This window comes from Anomaloglossus baeobatrachus, chromosome 1 (genome assembly GCF_048569485.1).
Source record: "Anomaloglossus baeobatrachus isolate aAnoBae1 chromosome 1, aAnoBae1.hap1, whole genome shotgun sequence".
NCBI classification, from domain to species: Eukaryota; Metazoa; Chordata; class Amphibia; order Anura; family Aromobatidae; genus Anomaloglossus; species Anomaloglossus baeobatrachus.
This window is the reverse complement of record NC_134353.1, coordinates 178,702,292-178,720,265: the sequence shown is the minus strand read 5'-3', so window position 1 is coordinate 178,720,265 and position 17,974 is coordinate 178,702,292. Positions and strand designations below refer to the sequence as shown.

The window sequence follows — 17,974 nt, the reverse complement described above, 5'->3', positions numbered from 1 at the left end:
GTCGCAGCAGCGATATCTTGTGATTGCTGCCGTAGCGAACATTATCGCTACGGCAGCTTCACACGCCCTTACCTGCCCTGCGACGTCGCTCTGGCCGGTGACCCGCCTCCTTCCTAAAGGTGCGGGTCGTGCGGCGTCACAGCGACGTCACACGGCAGGCAGCCAATAGAAGTGGAGGGGCGGAGATGAGCAGGACGTAAACATCCCGCCCACCTCCCTCTTCCGCATAGCCGGTGGAGGCAGGTAGGAGATGTTCCTCGCTCCTGTGGCTTCATACACAGTGATGTGTGCTGCCGCAGGAACGTGGAACAACATCGTATCTCCTATTGGTGCGACATTATGGAAATGTCCGACACTACACAGATCACCGATTTACGACGCTTTTGCGATCATTTGTCGGTGCATCTAGGCTTTACACGTTGCGACTTTGTTACCGGCGCCGGATGTGCGGCACTTTCAATTTGACCCCGACGATATCGCAGTAGCAATGTTGCAACGTGCAAAGTACCCCTAAGGCTATGTCCGCACATCTGCGTTCTGGCTTGACAACTAATCTGCAACGTTTTGACAAATGTAAACACTGCTTTTACAAAAAAAAGTGGTAAAAATGCATGCTTTTTTGATGTCTTCGATGCGTTTTTTGCCTTGTTTAAAAAGTGCGTTTTGAGATTGAGAAGTCAATGGGTGGAAAATGCAACCAAAATGCAATGAAGTGACATGCTGATTTTTTTTATATTTTTTTTTTATGCCGACAAGCGATAATTTTTAAGCAAGTTGAAAGATTTGATTTCACGACAATCTAATGATATTACGATCGTTAACAACTATTAAACACTGATATTATCGCTTTTACATGCAATTTTTGCCCCCGTGTAATCCTTATTAGTTATAGCTTCAGTTATTTACATTATTGGACAAAAAGACAGACCCTTCTCAGAGATGCTGTTCAAATAATGTGGGAACATAATCTGCTAAATAGAATGTGAATTTCTAGGAATATTCACTGTGTAGAGTGAGGGGCGGTGTGCTGCATGTACTGCCCTGTGAGGTAGGGGCGGTGTGCTGCATGTACTGCCCTGTGAGGTGAGGGCGGTGTGCTGCATGTACTGCCCTGTGAGGTAGGGGCGGTGTGCTGCATGTACTGCCCTGTGAGGTAGGGGCGGTGTGCTGCATGTACTGCCCTGTGAGGTAGGGGCGGTGTGCTGCATGTACTGTTCTGTGAGGTGAGGGCGGTGTGCTGCATGTACTGCCCTGTGAGGTGAGGGCGGTGTGCTGCATGTACTGCCCTGTGAGGTGAGGGCGGTGTGCTGCATGTACTGCCCTGTGAGGTAGGGGCGGTGTGCTGCATGTACTGCCCTGTGAGGTAGGGGCGGTGTGCTGCATGTACTGCCCTGTGAGGTGAGGGCGGTGTGCTGCATGTACTGCCCTGTGAGGTAGGGGCGGTGTGCTGCATGTACTGCCCTGTGAGGTAGGGGCGGTGTGCTGCATGTACTGTTCTGTGAGGTGAGGGCGGTGTGCTGCATGTACTGCCCTGTGAGGTGAGGGCGGTGTGCTGCATGTACTGCCCTGTGAGGTGAGGGCGGTGTGCTGCATGTACTGCCCTGTGAGGAGAGGGCGGTGTGCTGCATGTACTGCCCTGTGAGGTGAGGGCGGTGTGCTGCATGTACTGCCCTGTGAGGTGAGGGCGGTGTGCTGCATGTACTGCCCTGTGAGGTGAGGGCGGTGTGCTGCATGTACTGCCCTGTGAGGTGAGGGCGGTGTGCTGCATGTACTGCCCTGTGAGGTGAGGGCGGTGTGCTGCATGTACTGCCCTGTGAGGTGAGGGCGGTGTGCTGCATGTACTGCCCTGTGAGGTGAGGGCGGTGTGCTGCATGTACTGCCCTGTGAGGTGAGGGCGGTGTGCTGCATGTACTGCCCTGTGAGGTGAGGGCGGTGTGCTGCATGTACTGCCCTGTGAGGTGAGGGCGGTGTATAAGGGGCTGTGTGTACTGCCCGGTGAGGTGAGGGCGGTGTATAAGGGGCTGTGTGTACTGCCCGGTGAGGTGAGGGCGGTGTATAAGGGGCTGTGTGTACTGCCCGGTGAGGGCTGTGTGTACTGTAGTGATGGGCAGTCCGGCTCTTTTTGGTGATCCGGTTCCCATGGCTCCGCTCACCAAAAAGAACACTGCCTGGTGAGGGTGGTATATAAGGGTCTGTGTGTACTGCCTGGTGAGGGCTGTGTGTACTGCCTGGTGAGGAGAGGGCGGTATATAAGGGGCTGTGTGTACTGCCTGGTGAGGAGAGGGCGGTATATAAGGGGCTGTGTGTACTGCCTGGTGAGGAGAGGGCGGTATAGAAGGGGCTGTGTGTACTGCCTGGTGAGGAGAGGGCGGTATATAAGGGGCTGTGTGTACTGCCTGGTGAGGAGAGGGCGCTATATAAGGGGCTGTGTGTACTGCCTGGTGAGGAGAGGGCGGTATATAAGGGGCTGTGTGTACTGCCTGGTGAGGAGAGGGCGGTATATAAGGGGCTGTGTGTACTGCCTGGTGAGGAGAGGGCGGTATAGAAGGGTCTGTGTGTACTGCCCGGTGAGGTGAGGGCGGTATATAAGGGGCTGTGTGTACTGCCTGGTGAGGAGAGGGCGGTATATAAGGGGCTGTGTGTACTGCCTGGTGAGGAGAGGGCGGTATAGAAGGGTCTGTGTGTACTGCCTGGTGAGGAGAGGGCGGTATATAAGGGTCTGTGTGTACTGCCTGGTGAGGAGAGGGCGGTATATAAGGGGCTGTGTGTACTGCCTGGTGAGGAGAGGGCGGTATATAAGGGGCTGTGTGTACTGCCTGGTGAGGAGAGGGCGGTATAGAAGAGTCTGTGTGTACTGCCTGGTGAGGAGAGGGCGGTATATAAGGGGCTGTGTGTACTGCCTGGTGAGGAGAGGGCGGTATATAAGGGGCTGTGTGTACTGCCTGGTGAGGAGAGGGCGGTATATAAGGGGCTGTGTGTACTGCCTGGTGAGGAGAGGGCGGTATAGAAGGGTCTGTGTGTACTGCCTGGTGAGGGCGGTATATAAGGGGCTGTGTGTACTGCCTGGTGAGGAGAGGGCGGTATATAAGGGGCTGTGTGTACTGCCTGGTGAGGAGAGGGCGGTATATAAGGGGCTGTGTGTACTGCCTGGTGAGGAGAGGGCGGTATAGAAGGGTCTGTGTGTACTGCCTGGTGAGGGCGGTGTGTACTGCCTGGTGAGGGCGGTGTATACTGCCTGGTGAGGGCGGTGTAGAAGGGGCCGTGTACTGCGTGGTGTATGTACTGCCTGCACAGATTACAGCTGCTCCCTCGCGCACAGCTCGTGTGGTGACGTCACCGAGCAGTCACTGCAAGGAGGCAGCACACACGGGACGAGCGCCCACAGAACATGGCAGCTGCCCGGCCTCCTTCCTCTTGACACCGCGGCTGTGACTGGGTGATTTTGCCGGTGGTACAACATGGAGGCAGCAGCGGATCCGTACCTGCCATATGACGGCGGAGGAGACAGTATCCCTCTGCGAGAGCTCCACAAAAGAGGTATATTGTGTCTCCCGCACAGTGTGAGGCCGGTGTGTGGTACGTGTCTGCGGCTCCTCTCCCAGGAGTCCATTTTGTGTAACACCCGGTATGTACGGAGCCGTGAGGCGGCGGGGATTATATGGCGATAGGTGTGCGGGGCAGGGGGCGGCCTCCACCTAACAGGCCGAGGTCTCGGAGGTCGCATAGTGGTGTTAACGGCCGGGGTATAACGATCGGGCAGTGCAGTGACTGTGAACCGGGCTGTGATTGGCTGATATGGGGTGATCAGTGACTGTGAACCGGGCTGTGATTGGCTGATATGGGGTGATCAGTGACTGTGAACCGGGATGTGATTGGCTGATATGGGGTGATCAGTGACTGTGAACCGGGCTGTGATTGGCTGATATGGGGTGATCAGTGACTGTGAACCGGGATGTGATTAGCTGATATGGGGTGATCAGTGACTGTGAACCGGGATGTGATTGGCTGATATGGGGTGATCAGTGACTGTGAACCGGGATGTGATTGGCTGATATGGGTGATCAGTGACTGTGGCTGATAAGGGCTGTGCTGGAGCTGAGGAGCCTGGCCAGTGGCGTAACTAGAGATTGATGGGCCCTGGTGCAAAATTTGGACCGGGGCCCCCCCTCCACATACACCGACACTCGGGGTACAGGATAATGACGCTGACACTTGGCTCTTGCCCTCAGCACCCAGGTTTCCCATGATCTGAAATCCCTCTATCAGCACACAGCTTTCCTATGTTCTGATATCCATCTTTCCCTCAGCACCCAGCTTTCCCATATCAGAGCATGGGAAAGCTGGGTGCTGAGGAAAAGAGCCTTTTTCCCTCAGCACAAAACATTCCCATCCCCTGCTTGTATCTTTTGTCCCCCCTTGTATATAGTTCTCCAAATACTATAATAGCCCCCACATAGCCTTCCATATAGTATAATGGGTCCCACATAACCCTTCATATATTAGAATGCACCTCCATAGTCCTCCAATTATTATAATGCATTTCCCATAGTTCTCCATGTATTATAATCCACCCCATAGTTAATATTATTATTATTATTATTATTATTATTATTATTATTATTATTAATAATAATTGTATTCATTTATATAGCGCTATTAATTCCACAGCGCTTTACATACATTTGCAACACTGTCCCCATTGGGACTCACAATCTAGAGTCCCTATATGTATGTCTTTGGAGTTTTCCATATATTATACTGCACCACAGTCCTCCATGTTTTATAACGCACCCCCATAGTCCATGTATAAGGTAGCCTCCATATTCCTCCATATATTATAATATAGCCCCCATAGTCCTATATGTATTATAATGCAGCTCCATAAACCTTCAGATTGTATTATGCAGCCGCATACTCCAACATGTATAATGCACCCATATAGTCCACGTATAAGGTGTACTTCATGTTTATAATGCAGCCCCATAGACCTCCATGTATCTTGCAGCCAGCCCCCCCCAGTGCCTCCATGTGTCCTGCAGCCAGCCTCCCCGTGTACTCACTGATTTATTAAAAAAAAAAAAAAAGTACTCACCTCTTACACCGCTGCTCGTCCTCACCTCTGTCCTCGCTCCCCCGTGGCTCCGGTCGGCGGCATCCTGTCCTGCGCTCTGTGCTCTCAGCACACACAGCAGTCGCACAGGAGTGACGTCACCGCGCAGGCACGGGGGAAGAATGATGATGCATAGAGCGGCGCTGGCCGCTCTGTGCATTATCATAGCAGTATGCGATGACGGGAGCCCCGTGCCGCCACCGCTGACACCAGGCAAAGGGCCCCGATGTCAGCGGCGGCTACCAGTTCATATAGCAGCCGCCGCGCTGCGTCGTCTGCGGCAGAAAAGTGCAGCTCCTCTCTCACAGAAAGGAGCTGGCTGCTGATCTACCGGGCGGACGCGAGCCCCTTACCTCCCGGGCCCGGTCGCAATGGCGATCGCTGCGACCGCGGTAGTTACGCCCCTGAGCCTGGCCCTCGTTTGTATCTGCAGTACCTGGTGTACAGGTGTATCCACCATAGTGATGTGTGGTGACTGGTGAACCCGGGCCGTGACCCTCCACGTATAAAGGGCCCTGAACGGCCACTCTCTAAGGCTATGTGCGCACGTTGCGTATTTGCATGCAGTTACGCTGCGATCTGCACCGCAGTGTAACTGCATGCGTCCTGCGTCCCCTGCATAATCTATGAAGATTGTGCATGTGGCGTGTTAGAGCGCAGCGCTTCGGCTGCTGCCCGAAGTGCGCGTTCTAAGAAGTGACGTCACTTCTTTCCTGCGCTCTGCATGCAGTCCCCGCTCTGTCTATGGGAGGGGCTGCACTCAGAGCGCATGGAATCGGCTTTTTTTTCACTACGGACTCTTTCTGCAGCGATTTGAAGCACACGTGTGCTGCTCAAATCACTGCAGAAATTTCTGCAGGGCCAGTACGCAACGTGCGCACACAGCCTAATTGTGTTTGGCAGTGGCGTACCTGGAGTGTGATGGGCCCCGGTGCAAGGTTTAGTCCGGGTCGCCCTCCACTGTCACTTGGGGTACGGGATAATGGCACCGACACTCAGGGTACAGGATAATGACGCTGACATTTTGGCTTTTTCCCTCAGCACCCAGGTTTCCCATGATCTGAATTCCCTCTTTCTATCAGCACCCAGCTTTCCTATGTTCTGATATCCAGCTTTTCCATGCTCTGCTATACATCTTTCCCTCAGCACCCAGTTTTCCCATATAAGAACATGGGAAAGCTGGATGCTGAGAAAAGATGTATGATAACAGAGAGTGAACGGAAAACGGGTTGTAAATCCGCGCCAAGGACTCAGAGGATTCAATGGAGATTTATGCTTAAATCTCCATTGAATCCTCTGAGTCCTTGGCGCGGATTTACAACCCGTTTTCTGTTCACTCTCTGTTATCAGCCAACTTTGGGACTGCTGCCGGACTTGGATTCTCACATGCGTGCATAGTGGTTGTGACTGGCACAACCATTATAGGTGAGTTTAACACTTTCTTTCACCTTCCCATCACCTGGGAAAGACCCTATTGCGCTTTCTTTTTCCACAGCCCTTTTTATCTGAGAAAAGATGTATAGCAGAGCATGGTAAATCTGGGTGCTGAGAGAAGATTATAGCAGAGCTAGGGAAAGCTGGGTGCTGAAGGATGGAGCCTTTTTTCCCTCAGCACAAAAAAATTACCATCCCATGCTTGTCTTTGCCACCCCCCCCCCTCATATATAGTTCTCCAAATACAATAATGGCCCCCACATAGCCTTCCATATAGTATAAAGGGTCCAACATAACCCTTCTTATTAGAATACACCCCCATAATCCTCAATGTATTGTAATGTATTTCTCATAGTCCTCCATGTATAAAGTAGCCCTTATCCTCCAATTATAATGCAACTCCCGTAGTCATCCATGTATTATAATTGAACCCATAAAACTCCATATTTAATGCACCCCCGTAGTCCATGTATAAGGTAGCCCCTATAGTCCTCCATATATTATAATGCGGAGTATGTATTATATTGCAGCCCCATAGTCCTCAATGTATAATGCACCCCTATAGTCTATGTATAAGGTGTCCTTCATATTACATTATCCAGCCCCCATAGGCCTCCATGTGTAGGGCAGGCCCCATAGGCCTCCATGTGTAGGGCAGGCCCCATAGGCCTCCATGTGTAGGGCAGGCCCCATAGGCCTCCATGTGTAGGGCAGGCCCCATAGGCCTCCATGTGTAGGGCAGGCCCCATAGGCCTCCATGTGTAGGGCAGGCCCCATAGGCCTCCATGTGTAGGGCAGGCCCCATAGGCCTCCATGTGTAGGGCAGGCCCCATAAGCTGCTGGCTACAGTGTACTCACTGATTAAAAAAAACAAACAATAAGCGCTCACCTCTCCTCATTCCCACGCTGCTCTGGTCAGTGTCCTATCGCCCTGCGTTTCGCAGTCTGAGCCCGGGCTGCAGTCGCTCAGTGGTGACGTCACCGCCCTCTGCTGCACTGTGACATTGAGCGCAGGCACAGGGGGAGAATGGTGGAGCATGGAGTGGAGTGCTCCGCTCCATGCTTTACCATTGGTGTATGCAATGACGGGTGAGGGGGTGCCCGATGCTGCTGACACCGGGCCCCACTGACTCATATAGTGGCCGCGTGGTCTGCCACAGGACAGCGCAGCCACCATTGTATTCTGTACGTGAGATGTCTCAGACTGGACCTGCCATCCAAGCAGTGGGGCACACACCACTCTGTGTTGGCGTCCAGCCCCATATTGGTGCTTGTTGAGGTTCCCGACCTAGAAATAAATTCCCTATAAAATGTGTTTCTTCGTATATCAGCCACCACATGATAAAGGACCTCGGCAGTGTCCCTCCATCCTGGCTGGGATGTTACATGTACCACTGTAGTGGGAGGACTGTCCCCGCCATATGGGGTGATTCGTCATTACTTTATAATCGGCTGAGGATCTGATTTCTGAGACTTCCATAACTTCTGAGAGTAAGTGGAAGATCTCAGGGTTGGGCTCGGAGTAGATTAAACATGGTCACCTACAAAAAGAACCTGGGCCAGAAGGAGAGACCTATGACGCAGGCCCCGGTCATCAGGACTGGGCTTCTATGCTCCGGAGTGATGGAGAGCGCCCTGGAGTAACATGCACCACATTCATTAGGGGCTTCGTAAAGAATCGGGCATGTCTTTCAGCTGCCGTGCTCCACCGCAGGTTATGTCCTGCAGGCCGGGGCTGGAGTACACTACTGATAAATTTCACAGGCTCACCCTCTTTCCAGCTGAGTTTTGCCTTAAAAGTTGTCTAAAAGCTCCACCCCAACCCCGTTAACTTTAAATAATGTGCCGATAACTATGCTATTCTATTGAGTGGCATCCCTTTAAAAAAAAAACACAGTGCAGTATATACAGTATATATACACATTATGTAGCTTAGTGGACAGGGGATGGGGCACATTCTACTGAAATGTTCCCTTGTAGTGTAAATGCCATAGTTTTCTATGCAGAAAATCAACTGCTTTTATCAACTCCAGCAAAGTGGATGTGATTTCATGAGAACTCCTGTCCACTGTGTGCATATTTCATTGAACTAGCAGCGTTCTTTTGGTTCATCCCCCTCCCCATAGGCTTCTATGAAGAGCCACAGGACTTGTATGTAAAAGACACAATTGAGTCTTTATGTGCAGAATCCAGCATTAATAAAGAAAAAAAAAAAAAGTTGTCCAATCTGGACCAACAACAGGAAACATGAAGACTATGCAGCAAGAATTCAGTATCCGACCGGGGCAGATTGCGATATGTAGATTTTGAAGCAGACCTGAGACAACTGGAAGCTTTTTGTATGTGGGAACACAGCCTATGGCGGTCTATGCTAAGCCTAGGCCCTGTGCACGTGGTGCAGGTTTTGATGCGTTTTTGGTGCAGTTTATCGTGCAGTTTGTTGCCCAAATCTGCATGTGTAGCATTATGCCAGCAAAGTCTGAGTGATCAGAAATGGTGTGCACACGTTGCTTCTTTTTGGTTCTGAAAAAAGCAGCATCCTGTCAATTGTTGGTGCGTTTCTTCATGCAGTTTTAGCCCTTCCAGCCACTGAGTTCACTAAAAAAGCACCAAAAAGACCCCGAAATCGCGTGCGTTTTTTGGTGCGTTTTTCAGCCACAAGGTGCGTGTTTTATTTTTATTTTTTGTGCAGAAAATGTTTGCAGTGTGGGCACATACCCTAAAACTGGGAAAAAAAACTGGATGATGAATTATGTCCACAGTAGTGTTCCGGTCCCAGTATCCGTACATGCACACAGACTGTTGGGGAGCAGCAGAATAGAAAGCGTTAGAGTGAGAATGTGAGGGGTGCCGAAACATTACACCCTTCATCCTGCCATAATCGGAATAACCTCCTCTGTACGAGGAGCTCAGGGTGATCCCACATGGTATGTGTGGAAATCAGGAATTACAATGGATATATTGCAAATTGAGGAAGTAATAATGCGGTCAGAGACCAAGAGGACGAGAGGTCAGACCCGGCTGAGACCTGGAGTCATGTTGTGTACAGTGAATCCATATTAAGCAGTGATGCGATCACCAGGCAAATGATATCCACTAATAGAACACAAATTAAACTTTCCATCCCCCTGAAATGTTCAATAATCAATGGGCCTTCCAAGTGGTAAAGTTGGCAAGTTCAGAAAGGAGCGGGCAATCTTAAGAGGTAGACTGGCACATTGCCAGTATTATTACCTAACCATGTATGTGAGGATATTGAATATTCGGGACATCCATTTTGTACATGCATTTTTTTTATAGGGTAGTCCCGGGGGGGACAGAAGAAAATGCCTGTGTTCCCAAAGACACTGAATCCCAAAGTGCATGTAGTGTTTTCAATATTTCCTTGGCTGCAGCTTTCAGTATACAATGAAATCTATAACTGGGGGTTTTAACATAATCTTTGAACTTAAAGGGTTTTTCCCACAAAGTTAATTTTGCAGTTGATTTTAATCAATAGATCTCAGAATTATAATACAGTGCAACCTTGGTTAATGAGAACAATCCGTTCTGAGACTGTGCTTGTTAACCAAGTTACTCGTTAAGCAAAGCAAGATTTCCCATAGGAAATCATTGCAATGCAGACGATTCGTTCCACAACGTGTTAAATGTCCCATCCTGGTCTCCTATTGTATAATTCCACACATGCACAAACACACACAAGCACGCACGCACACGCACATATTATGCTCCCCTTACCTTCGTTCCATCACCGGTCTCCTGGGACTTGCTGTTCTCCGGAACAGGATGTGTATCGGGTTACCATAACGACGAGGGAGGAACTTCCGCTGCTACAGCGCTGATGTCAAAGGCAGGAGCCGCTTGCCTTTGATTGGCCAGCGCGCTGCCTTTGAGTAGCGTCTGACAGGGGAAGTTCCTGCTTCATCGCTATGGTTGCCGATGCACAGCCTGGAGTGGAGCGGCGAACTACAGGACCCAGGAGGCCGGCGATGGAACTGAAGGTACACATTATGCTCACCTTACCTTCCGTTCCATCGCCAGCCTCCTGGGTCTTGTAGTTCACAGTGAGGACGTCGCAATGTACTGGCGGACTACAAGAACCATGAGGCTGGCGGTGGAATGGAAGGAAAGGTGAGCATAATACTGTGTGTATGTGCGTGCGTGCGTGCGTGTGTGTTTGTGCTTTCTTGTGTGTTTGTGTGGACTGCAAGAGTTGGGTTAGAGCGCGGTGGATGTACGGAACCGGAAGTGTGTGCAGTGAGGATTTTGCTCGGACAGCAAAGCTTTCTTGTAAACAGTTACAAATTTACAGAAATCTTTGCTCGTTAAGCGAGGTTCCACTGTAATTTCCACAATTGGATGGGTATAAAAAAAATGTTTCTGTGCTGAGATATTATATGTGTGTCCCTGCTATGTACTGTGTAATGTCCGTGTCTGACCGTACAGGGACATGGTCAGATCATACCACAGCTCCTGGGCCGGGGAGAGTATTTAGGTAGCATCGTGGGATCACAGTATATTCTTTTTTGAGGTAAAGCCTTTACCTGCCGATTTGGAAATAATTCTATGAAGTAAAATATTGTTTACAATCCCAAGGTGTAATGTCTGTATACTTATTACTTTCTCCCCCGGTCCAGGAAATGTGCACGGATGAGACCATGTTCCTGTATGGTCAGACACAGCCATTACACAGTACATAGCAGGGGCATATATATAAGATTATCTCAGCACAGGAACATTTTATTTTAAACACCTTCATCTGTATAAATTATTATTATTCTAAGATCTATTGATTTAAAATTAACTTTAAAATGATTGTTGTCTGTGGGAAAACCCCTTTAGTAGGTAAAATTATCGTTGCTGGTCATTTTTCATTCTGAAATTGCCACAAGATGTGGCTGAGATTTGTTCATGTCTGCTACTGAATGCTCATCTGTCATATGTTTGGGATCCAAAACAAGTCTCCCCTCATTGCCCTCCCCCGTGTGATCCAGGCCCTGAGCTGCGGTGATGCTCGAGGACACTTTTCTGCCGTTTCCTTTCTGCTTCCTTCCCTTTCCCATCATGGAGGTTGTGTGCTGGGTCTGACCTGAAGGACTGGTTTGTCTGGATCTTAAAGCCAAAGTGAATTGAATTCCATGCAACATTTAATTAGTTAGGTAAACTTTCACAGACTTTGCTTTTTCTTTTCTCTTTAACCCTTCAGTGAACCCCATTGCAATCATAGATTTAATTTTAATGCTTGCAGCGCAGTATCAAGCGGGGGCTCGGCTGAGTAATGACACCTCTGGTCTCTGTTGTTTAAGCACTTGATGCCATCCAGGATCACGATCAACTTTGGCTTTTATGGAGTTCAACAAAGGGATTAACGCCCCTGCAACATGATCACGGGAAGCTGATGGGTTGCCATGGCAACAGGAGCATATCCTTCGCCTTTACGTCTGCCTGATCGGCTGCCAGTCAGTGTAGCGGGGCACACATACTACAGTACAGTACAGAAGTACTCCAATAATTTCTAAAGTAATTAGTGTCATCAGAAATTTGGCTTTCAACCTAAAAGTTTCCCCCTCTGCAGCTCGTGGGCTGCATTCTAGTAAGGTTTCTATACTTTTTGTGCCCCCTTTTAAACCAAAATAAATACTTTATAAAACTGTACCTTTCGGTTTGAAAATCTTGTAAATTATCCATGGGGGCGGGCCGTGTGGCGTTCGTTGCTGTATCTTACGCCGTCCCCCATGCTCCAAATCATCCCTCAGGACGCCGCCCACTGCGCCCGAGGTCCCGTGCACGCTGGGACACCTGGTGACGTGGTCGCAGGCATGAGAGTATGGGCGGCGCTGTGATTGCATCGCAAGTGCCCGCCCATACTCTCGTGCCCGCCCTTTCCCCACTGCCTCCAGCGTTCTGCGCCGGCCCGACGTCACCTCCTTCCCATCGTACCCTGCAGCAGGAAATAGATGGGAGGAGCGGAGCAGGCCACTACAGGAGAAGCGGAGAGGATCTGAGCGACGTACAGAGGGGAGAGCGCGCCCACGAGAGTATGGGCGGGCACTTGCGATGCAGTGGGCGGCGTCCTGAGGGATGATTTGGAGCATGGGGGACGGCGTAAGGGACAGCAACGGACACCACACGGCCCGCCCCCATGGACGATTTACAAGATTTTCAAACCAAAAGGTACAGTTTTATAAAGTATTTATTTTGGTTTAAAAGGGGGCACAAAAAGTATAGAAACCTTACTAGAATGCAGCCCAGGAGCTGCAGAGGGGGAACATTTAGGTTGAAAGCCAAATTTCTGATGACCGGTTCCCTTTAACTAAACTTTGGGCCTCTTTCAAGAGTCTTCTGTTTTGTATAGGAGAAGAAAAATGGCTGTTTATCATCACTGCACTGACTTAGTTTTCAGCAGTTTCTCACCATTTTTCTTGTATGGGGAAGAAAGGGCAATAGCCTGTAATGGGTGTATGGTTGATTTGTGAAAGATCACGCTAAATCATGAAACCCAGACGTCTGAGGGATGATGACTTTAGAATGCAACAAAAAAGCCCTGATGTAGAGGTTTTAATAATAATAAAAAAAAAACCACAACCCATTCTAGTTCTTGAAATATGACAGGAAAACTATAAGAAACTGCTTGGTCATTAAGATAAGCTGGTAACTACCGTATTTTTCGCTTTATAAGACGCACTTTTCCTCCCCAAATTTTGGGAGGAAAATGGGGGGTGCGTCTTATAAAGCGGTAGCGGGGGGGGGGGGGGTCCTGTCTGAGGCGATCGGGCGGGTGCCTGTGGCTGCATGCAAGCGCCCGGGTACCTGTACTTGCATGCAGCGGCAGCCGGGTACCCGTGGCTGTGTACGGGCGGCAGCGGGTGCTGTGTGGGGTCGGCAGCCAGGTACCTGTGCTTGCATGCGGTGGCAGACGGGTACCCATGGCTGTGTGCGGGCGGCAGCCGGGTGCTGTGTGCGAGCGGCAGTCGGGTGCCCGTGCAGGTACTCGGCTGCCGCCCTCACACAGTCACCCATCTGCCGCCCGCACACAGCCATGGGTACCCGGCTGCCACCGCACGCAAGCACAGGTACCCGGCGGCTTGTACGCAGAGTGGGCGGGCAGCCTGCTGGCTGCCACTCTGTGCATGCGGGGCGGGCGGCTGTGCAGCTTACCAGTTGTCCGCGGTCCCACTTTCAAATGATGGCGCCGGTGGAGCTCTTGGATGAGAGCTCCATCTGCGCACGCGCTGCTCCGGGAGTCAGCGCGTGCGCAGATGGAGCCCTTGGATGAGAGCTCCATCTGCGCATGCGTCGCTCCGGGCGCCATTACTTGAATCGGGACCGCGGACACACTCCACCACTGAGCCGTCGCCGCCGCTCCCACTACTGAGCCGCCGCTGCCACCACTGAACCGGGACCGCGGACACACGCCACCACTGAGCAGTCCCTGCCGCTGCCACCACTGAGCAGTTGCCGCCGCTCCCACCACTGAGCCGCCGCCGCCGCTGCCACCACTGAACCGGGACCGCGGACACACGCCACCACTGAGCAGTCCCTGCCGCTGCCACCACTGAGCAGTCCCTGCCGCTGCCACCACTGAGCAGTTGCCGCCGCCGCTGCCACCACTGAACCGGGACCGCGGACACTCACTGCACCGGCCTGCTGCACGGCTCACACGCCACGGCTGCTGCCGCCACCACGGATCCTGCCACCGCGGACGCCACCGCGCCTGCAACCACGGCACCTGCAACCACGGACCCCGCTGCCACTGACCTGCCGCGCCTGCCAGCACAACCTGTGCCTCCTGTGACCCCGCTTCACCACCACTGCTGCCCCCCTCCGGTAAGAGAACACCGGAGTATAAGACGGACCCCATTTTTCTTTTTTTTACCTTTTTTATGTCTAAGTTTGGGGTGCGTCTTATATTCCGGTGCGTCTTATAAAGCGAAAAATACGGTAATCAGCTGATGGCCTATGTGCAGCATATGGAAGAGCACTATATGCTTTCATTTGTTTTTTTTGCACACAGTCAGATTAGAGCAGAGGCTTGTATCCCTAGAACAGCAGTTTCACTTCTTTCCTTTACTTGCACTGAAGATTGTTCAATAGTTATTGAAGAAAGTGTGCATGTGTGTGAGATCTATCTATCGTTTATGCTGATCCACAAATTTCATGATACCCAAGACAGTATTTCATACTCGATACTGTAACTTTACACATACTGTGTATACACTTGTCACCTAGAATATGCGTTCTGACCTATCAGCAGACGCATGTGTGCCCTAATTACACCTCCCTACCCATCCCTGTTATAAAATTGTATAATATGAAAGTAATAAAAAATGTTTTATTACCTTCATATTTCCTATGTAAATAGCAGGGTATTTGGTCATAGGGGCGGCGCCTTGCCCCTGCATACTTTCCGTGGTATCACGTCCCTGTGGGCATGATACCATGGAGTCACATGAGCGAGTCACAAGGGTTTTTCATTATGTATGTATGTATGTATGTATGTATGTATGTATGTATGTATGTATGTATGTATGTGTATGTATATGTGTATATATGTGTATATATGTATGTATATATATATGTATGTATATATATATGTATGTATGTATATATATGTATGTGTATGTATATATATATATATATATATATATATATGTGTATGTGTATGTATGTATATATATATATATATATATATATATATGTATGTGTATGTATATATATATATGTATATGTATGTATGTGTATGTATATATATATATGTATATGTATGTGTATATATATATATATAATATATATATATATAATGTGTGTATATGTATGTCTGTATATCAGCTCTGTATGAAGATAACACTTATCTCGTGGATCTCAGTCTGTGGACACAGTTGGGGCCATGGCATTCCGATTTTGGCACATGACCGCTTCAGCCAATCGCTGGGCTGGTCTGGTGCGGTCTTCCTCGGCGTGACTGTCCTTGGCTGCAGTGCTGGTGCTGTAGTTGTGATGTCAGCTCTGCATGTGTATCAGCAAAGATCGAGGTCAGTGACAGAGACACAGCGCAGCTGCTTTTGTTATTTATTAAATAAAGCTTGGGCTTTTTTGAAGAAAAAAAATAAACAAGTGAGAAGATAACTTCTTTCACCATAAGGGTATGTGCGCACTAGGCGTTTTTTTCACGCTGCGTTTTTATGTGCGGTTTTGTCTCAAACGCACCCGCGGCTAAAAACCGCACCCGTGGCTAAAAAAACGCATGCGTTTTTACCGCGATTTGGTGCGTTTTTTGCTGCGTTTTTGCTCATTGCGTTTTTAATCAGTGCACAATGCCATTAAAGATTGTTGATGGAAAAAAAAAAGCTCTGATGTCATTTCCTTCTTCAAAATGTTCATTGTATGCAGGAGAGCAGACAGCTGCAGAACTAGTGTATGCAGGAGAGCAGACAGCAGCTGCAGAACTACAAGGCTCAGCATCCTCCATCCAGGACTGTATGCAGGAGGGAGAGTCAGGGGGAGCAGACCTACAAGGCTCAGCATCCTCCATCCAATAGTGTATGCAGGAGAGCAGACAGCAGCTGCAGAACTACAAGGCTCAGCATCCTCCTTCCAGGACTGTATGCAGGATTTCTTTGCCCCCCCCCCAAACAAAAAAAATGACGTGGGCTTCGCCATATTTTTGTATGCTAGCCGGGTACAGCAGGCAGGTACGGGCTGCCCCCAACCCCTAGCTGCCTATTTGTACCCGGCTGGGAACCAAAAATATAGGGAAGCCCTTTTTTTTTTTTTTTTTTTAATTATTTCATGAAATAATTAAAAAAAAAAATGACGTGAGCTTCGCCCAATTTTTGAGTCCAGCCGGGTACAACTAGACAGCTGGGGATTGGAATCCACAGTGCAGGGTGCCCATGCTTTCTGGGCACCCCCGCTGTGAATTGCAGTCCCGCAGCCACCCCAGAAAATGGCGCTTTCATAGACGCGCCATCTTCTGGCGCTGTATCCAACTCTTCCAGCTGCCCTGATGCCGGGTGGCTTGCTGGGTAATAATGGAGTAAGGGCTAGCTGTATATTATCAGCTAGCCCTAAGCCCGAAATTCATGGTGTCACGCCAATATTAGACATGGCCACCATGAATTTCTAGTAATGATAAAAAAAAAAAACACAACACACAGAAAAATATTTTTATTAGAAATAAAACACAACACAATTAGTGACTCCATCTTTATTGAAATAAAGAACCCCCCTCCGCAGTAATCCTGGGTTAGGGTCCCGCGCCGTCCAATCCGGATCCAATATCATCTGATCGGTTTGCTGGAAGGCAAAGCGATCAGATGATGTGTCAGGTTAAACTACGTGAATCACATGACACATCAGCTGATTGTATAAAAGCCGATTATACAATCAGATGATGCATCAGTGCAAAAAAAAATAAAAATAAATACATACTCACTTATGTGCTGATTACCGGCAGCTCCTGCAGCGATCGGATGAGAGTCTGATCCTGTCCGATCGCTGCCGGAGCTGCCGGTAATCAGCTGATGAAGTCCCCTGACGGCAGGATCAGCTGATAGCCGGCCAGGCGCGAAAAAGCCGGCGACCCCGCGAGAATTACGATCAGCTGATGCGTCAGGTGACTGCATCAGGTGATCCACCGCGAGGTCCTGGAAGCAAGGTCCTGCCCTGGGGAGACTGCATACAGCCAGAGCGGCGGTACCGGGAGGAGATGGGAGCGGGCATGGCACCGGGACCCTGCAGACAGGTGAGTATGGCATTTTTTTATTTTTCTACTGTTCACTTTGGTTTTCGCCACTGCCTCCACCTCCCGCCCAGACATGGCGCTGCACGGAGCTGACATGGCACCGGACGGGAGGTGGAGGCAGCGGTGACGGTACCGGGAGGATTCATGCTTCTGTGTTTACCAACAGAAGGAATCCTCTTCCTGTACATGTCACTGTAGTACCCACCCCTTGCGTTTATAGCTGCGTTTTTAGTCATAGAAACGCAGCTATATGCGTTTTTCATTGCGTTATTGAACATCTCATTGAACTCAATGGGTGAAAAACGCAGAAATAATTGACATGCTGCATTTTTGTGGTCACCACAAAAACGCAGCTACAAAAAAACGCTGTGTGCGGACAGCACTTCTGAAAACCCATAGACATTGCTGGGGAAGCAATGTCACTGCGTTTTCAGCACAAAAACGCGGTAAAAAACGCGGCAAAAACGCCTAGTGCGCACAAGGCCTAAAGCAGTCTCCCAGGTTTTCCAGGTACAGCACTGTATATTTTGTAGTAAGTGAGGGAATTGCACACATTATATGAAGTGTGGGCAGAATGAAGTGTAGGTGTGAACTCACATGTGGATGTGTCCCTCCGAACCTTGCTCCACTTTAAACACTGGTAATGATTAACATATATTTGCACTCTACCCTATAAACTTACTATA

The 17,974-nt window shown here is 49.7% G+C and overlaps 1 protein-coding gene across 5 annotated transcripts in view; it reads left to right on the top strand.

The window, feature by feature from the left end:
* The window catches only part of CLCN3 (chloride voltage-gated channel 3), a 132,349-nt gene that overhangs the window by 52,171 nt on the left and 62,204 nt on the right, over positions 1-17,974 (top strand). Inside the window, exon 1 of one of the 5 annotated variants that reach the window (XM_075347210.1) lies at positions 3,278-3,537. The exons of 3 other annotated variants lie outside the window; for them this stretch is intronic. In XM_075347210.1, the coding sequence (XP_075203325.1) occupies positions 3,459-3,537 (79 nt within the window). In that variant the 5' untranslated portion in view covers positions 3,278-3,458. Of the gene's footprint in view, positions 1-3,277; positions 3,538-17,974 lie in introns of those variants that run through there. One more of the 5 variants, XM_075347212.1, reaches the window with a different exon arrangement.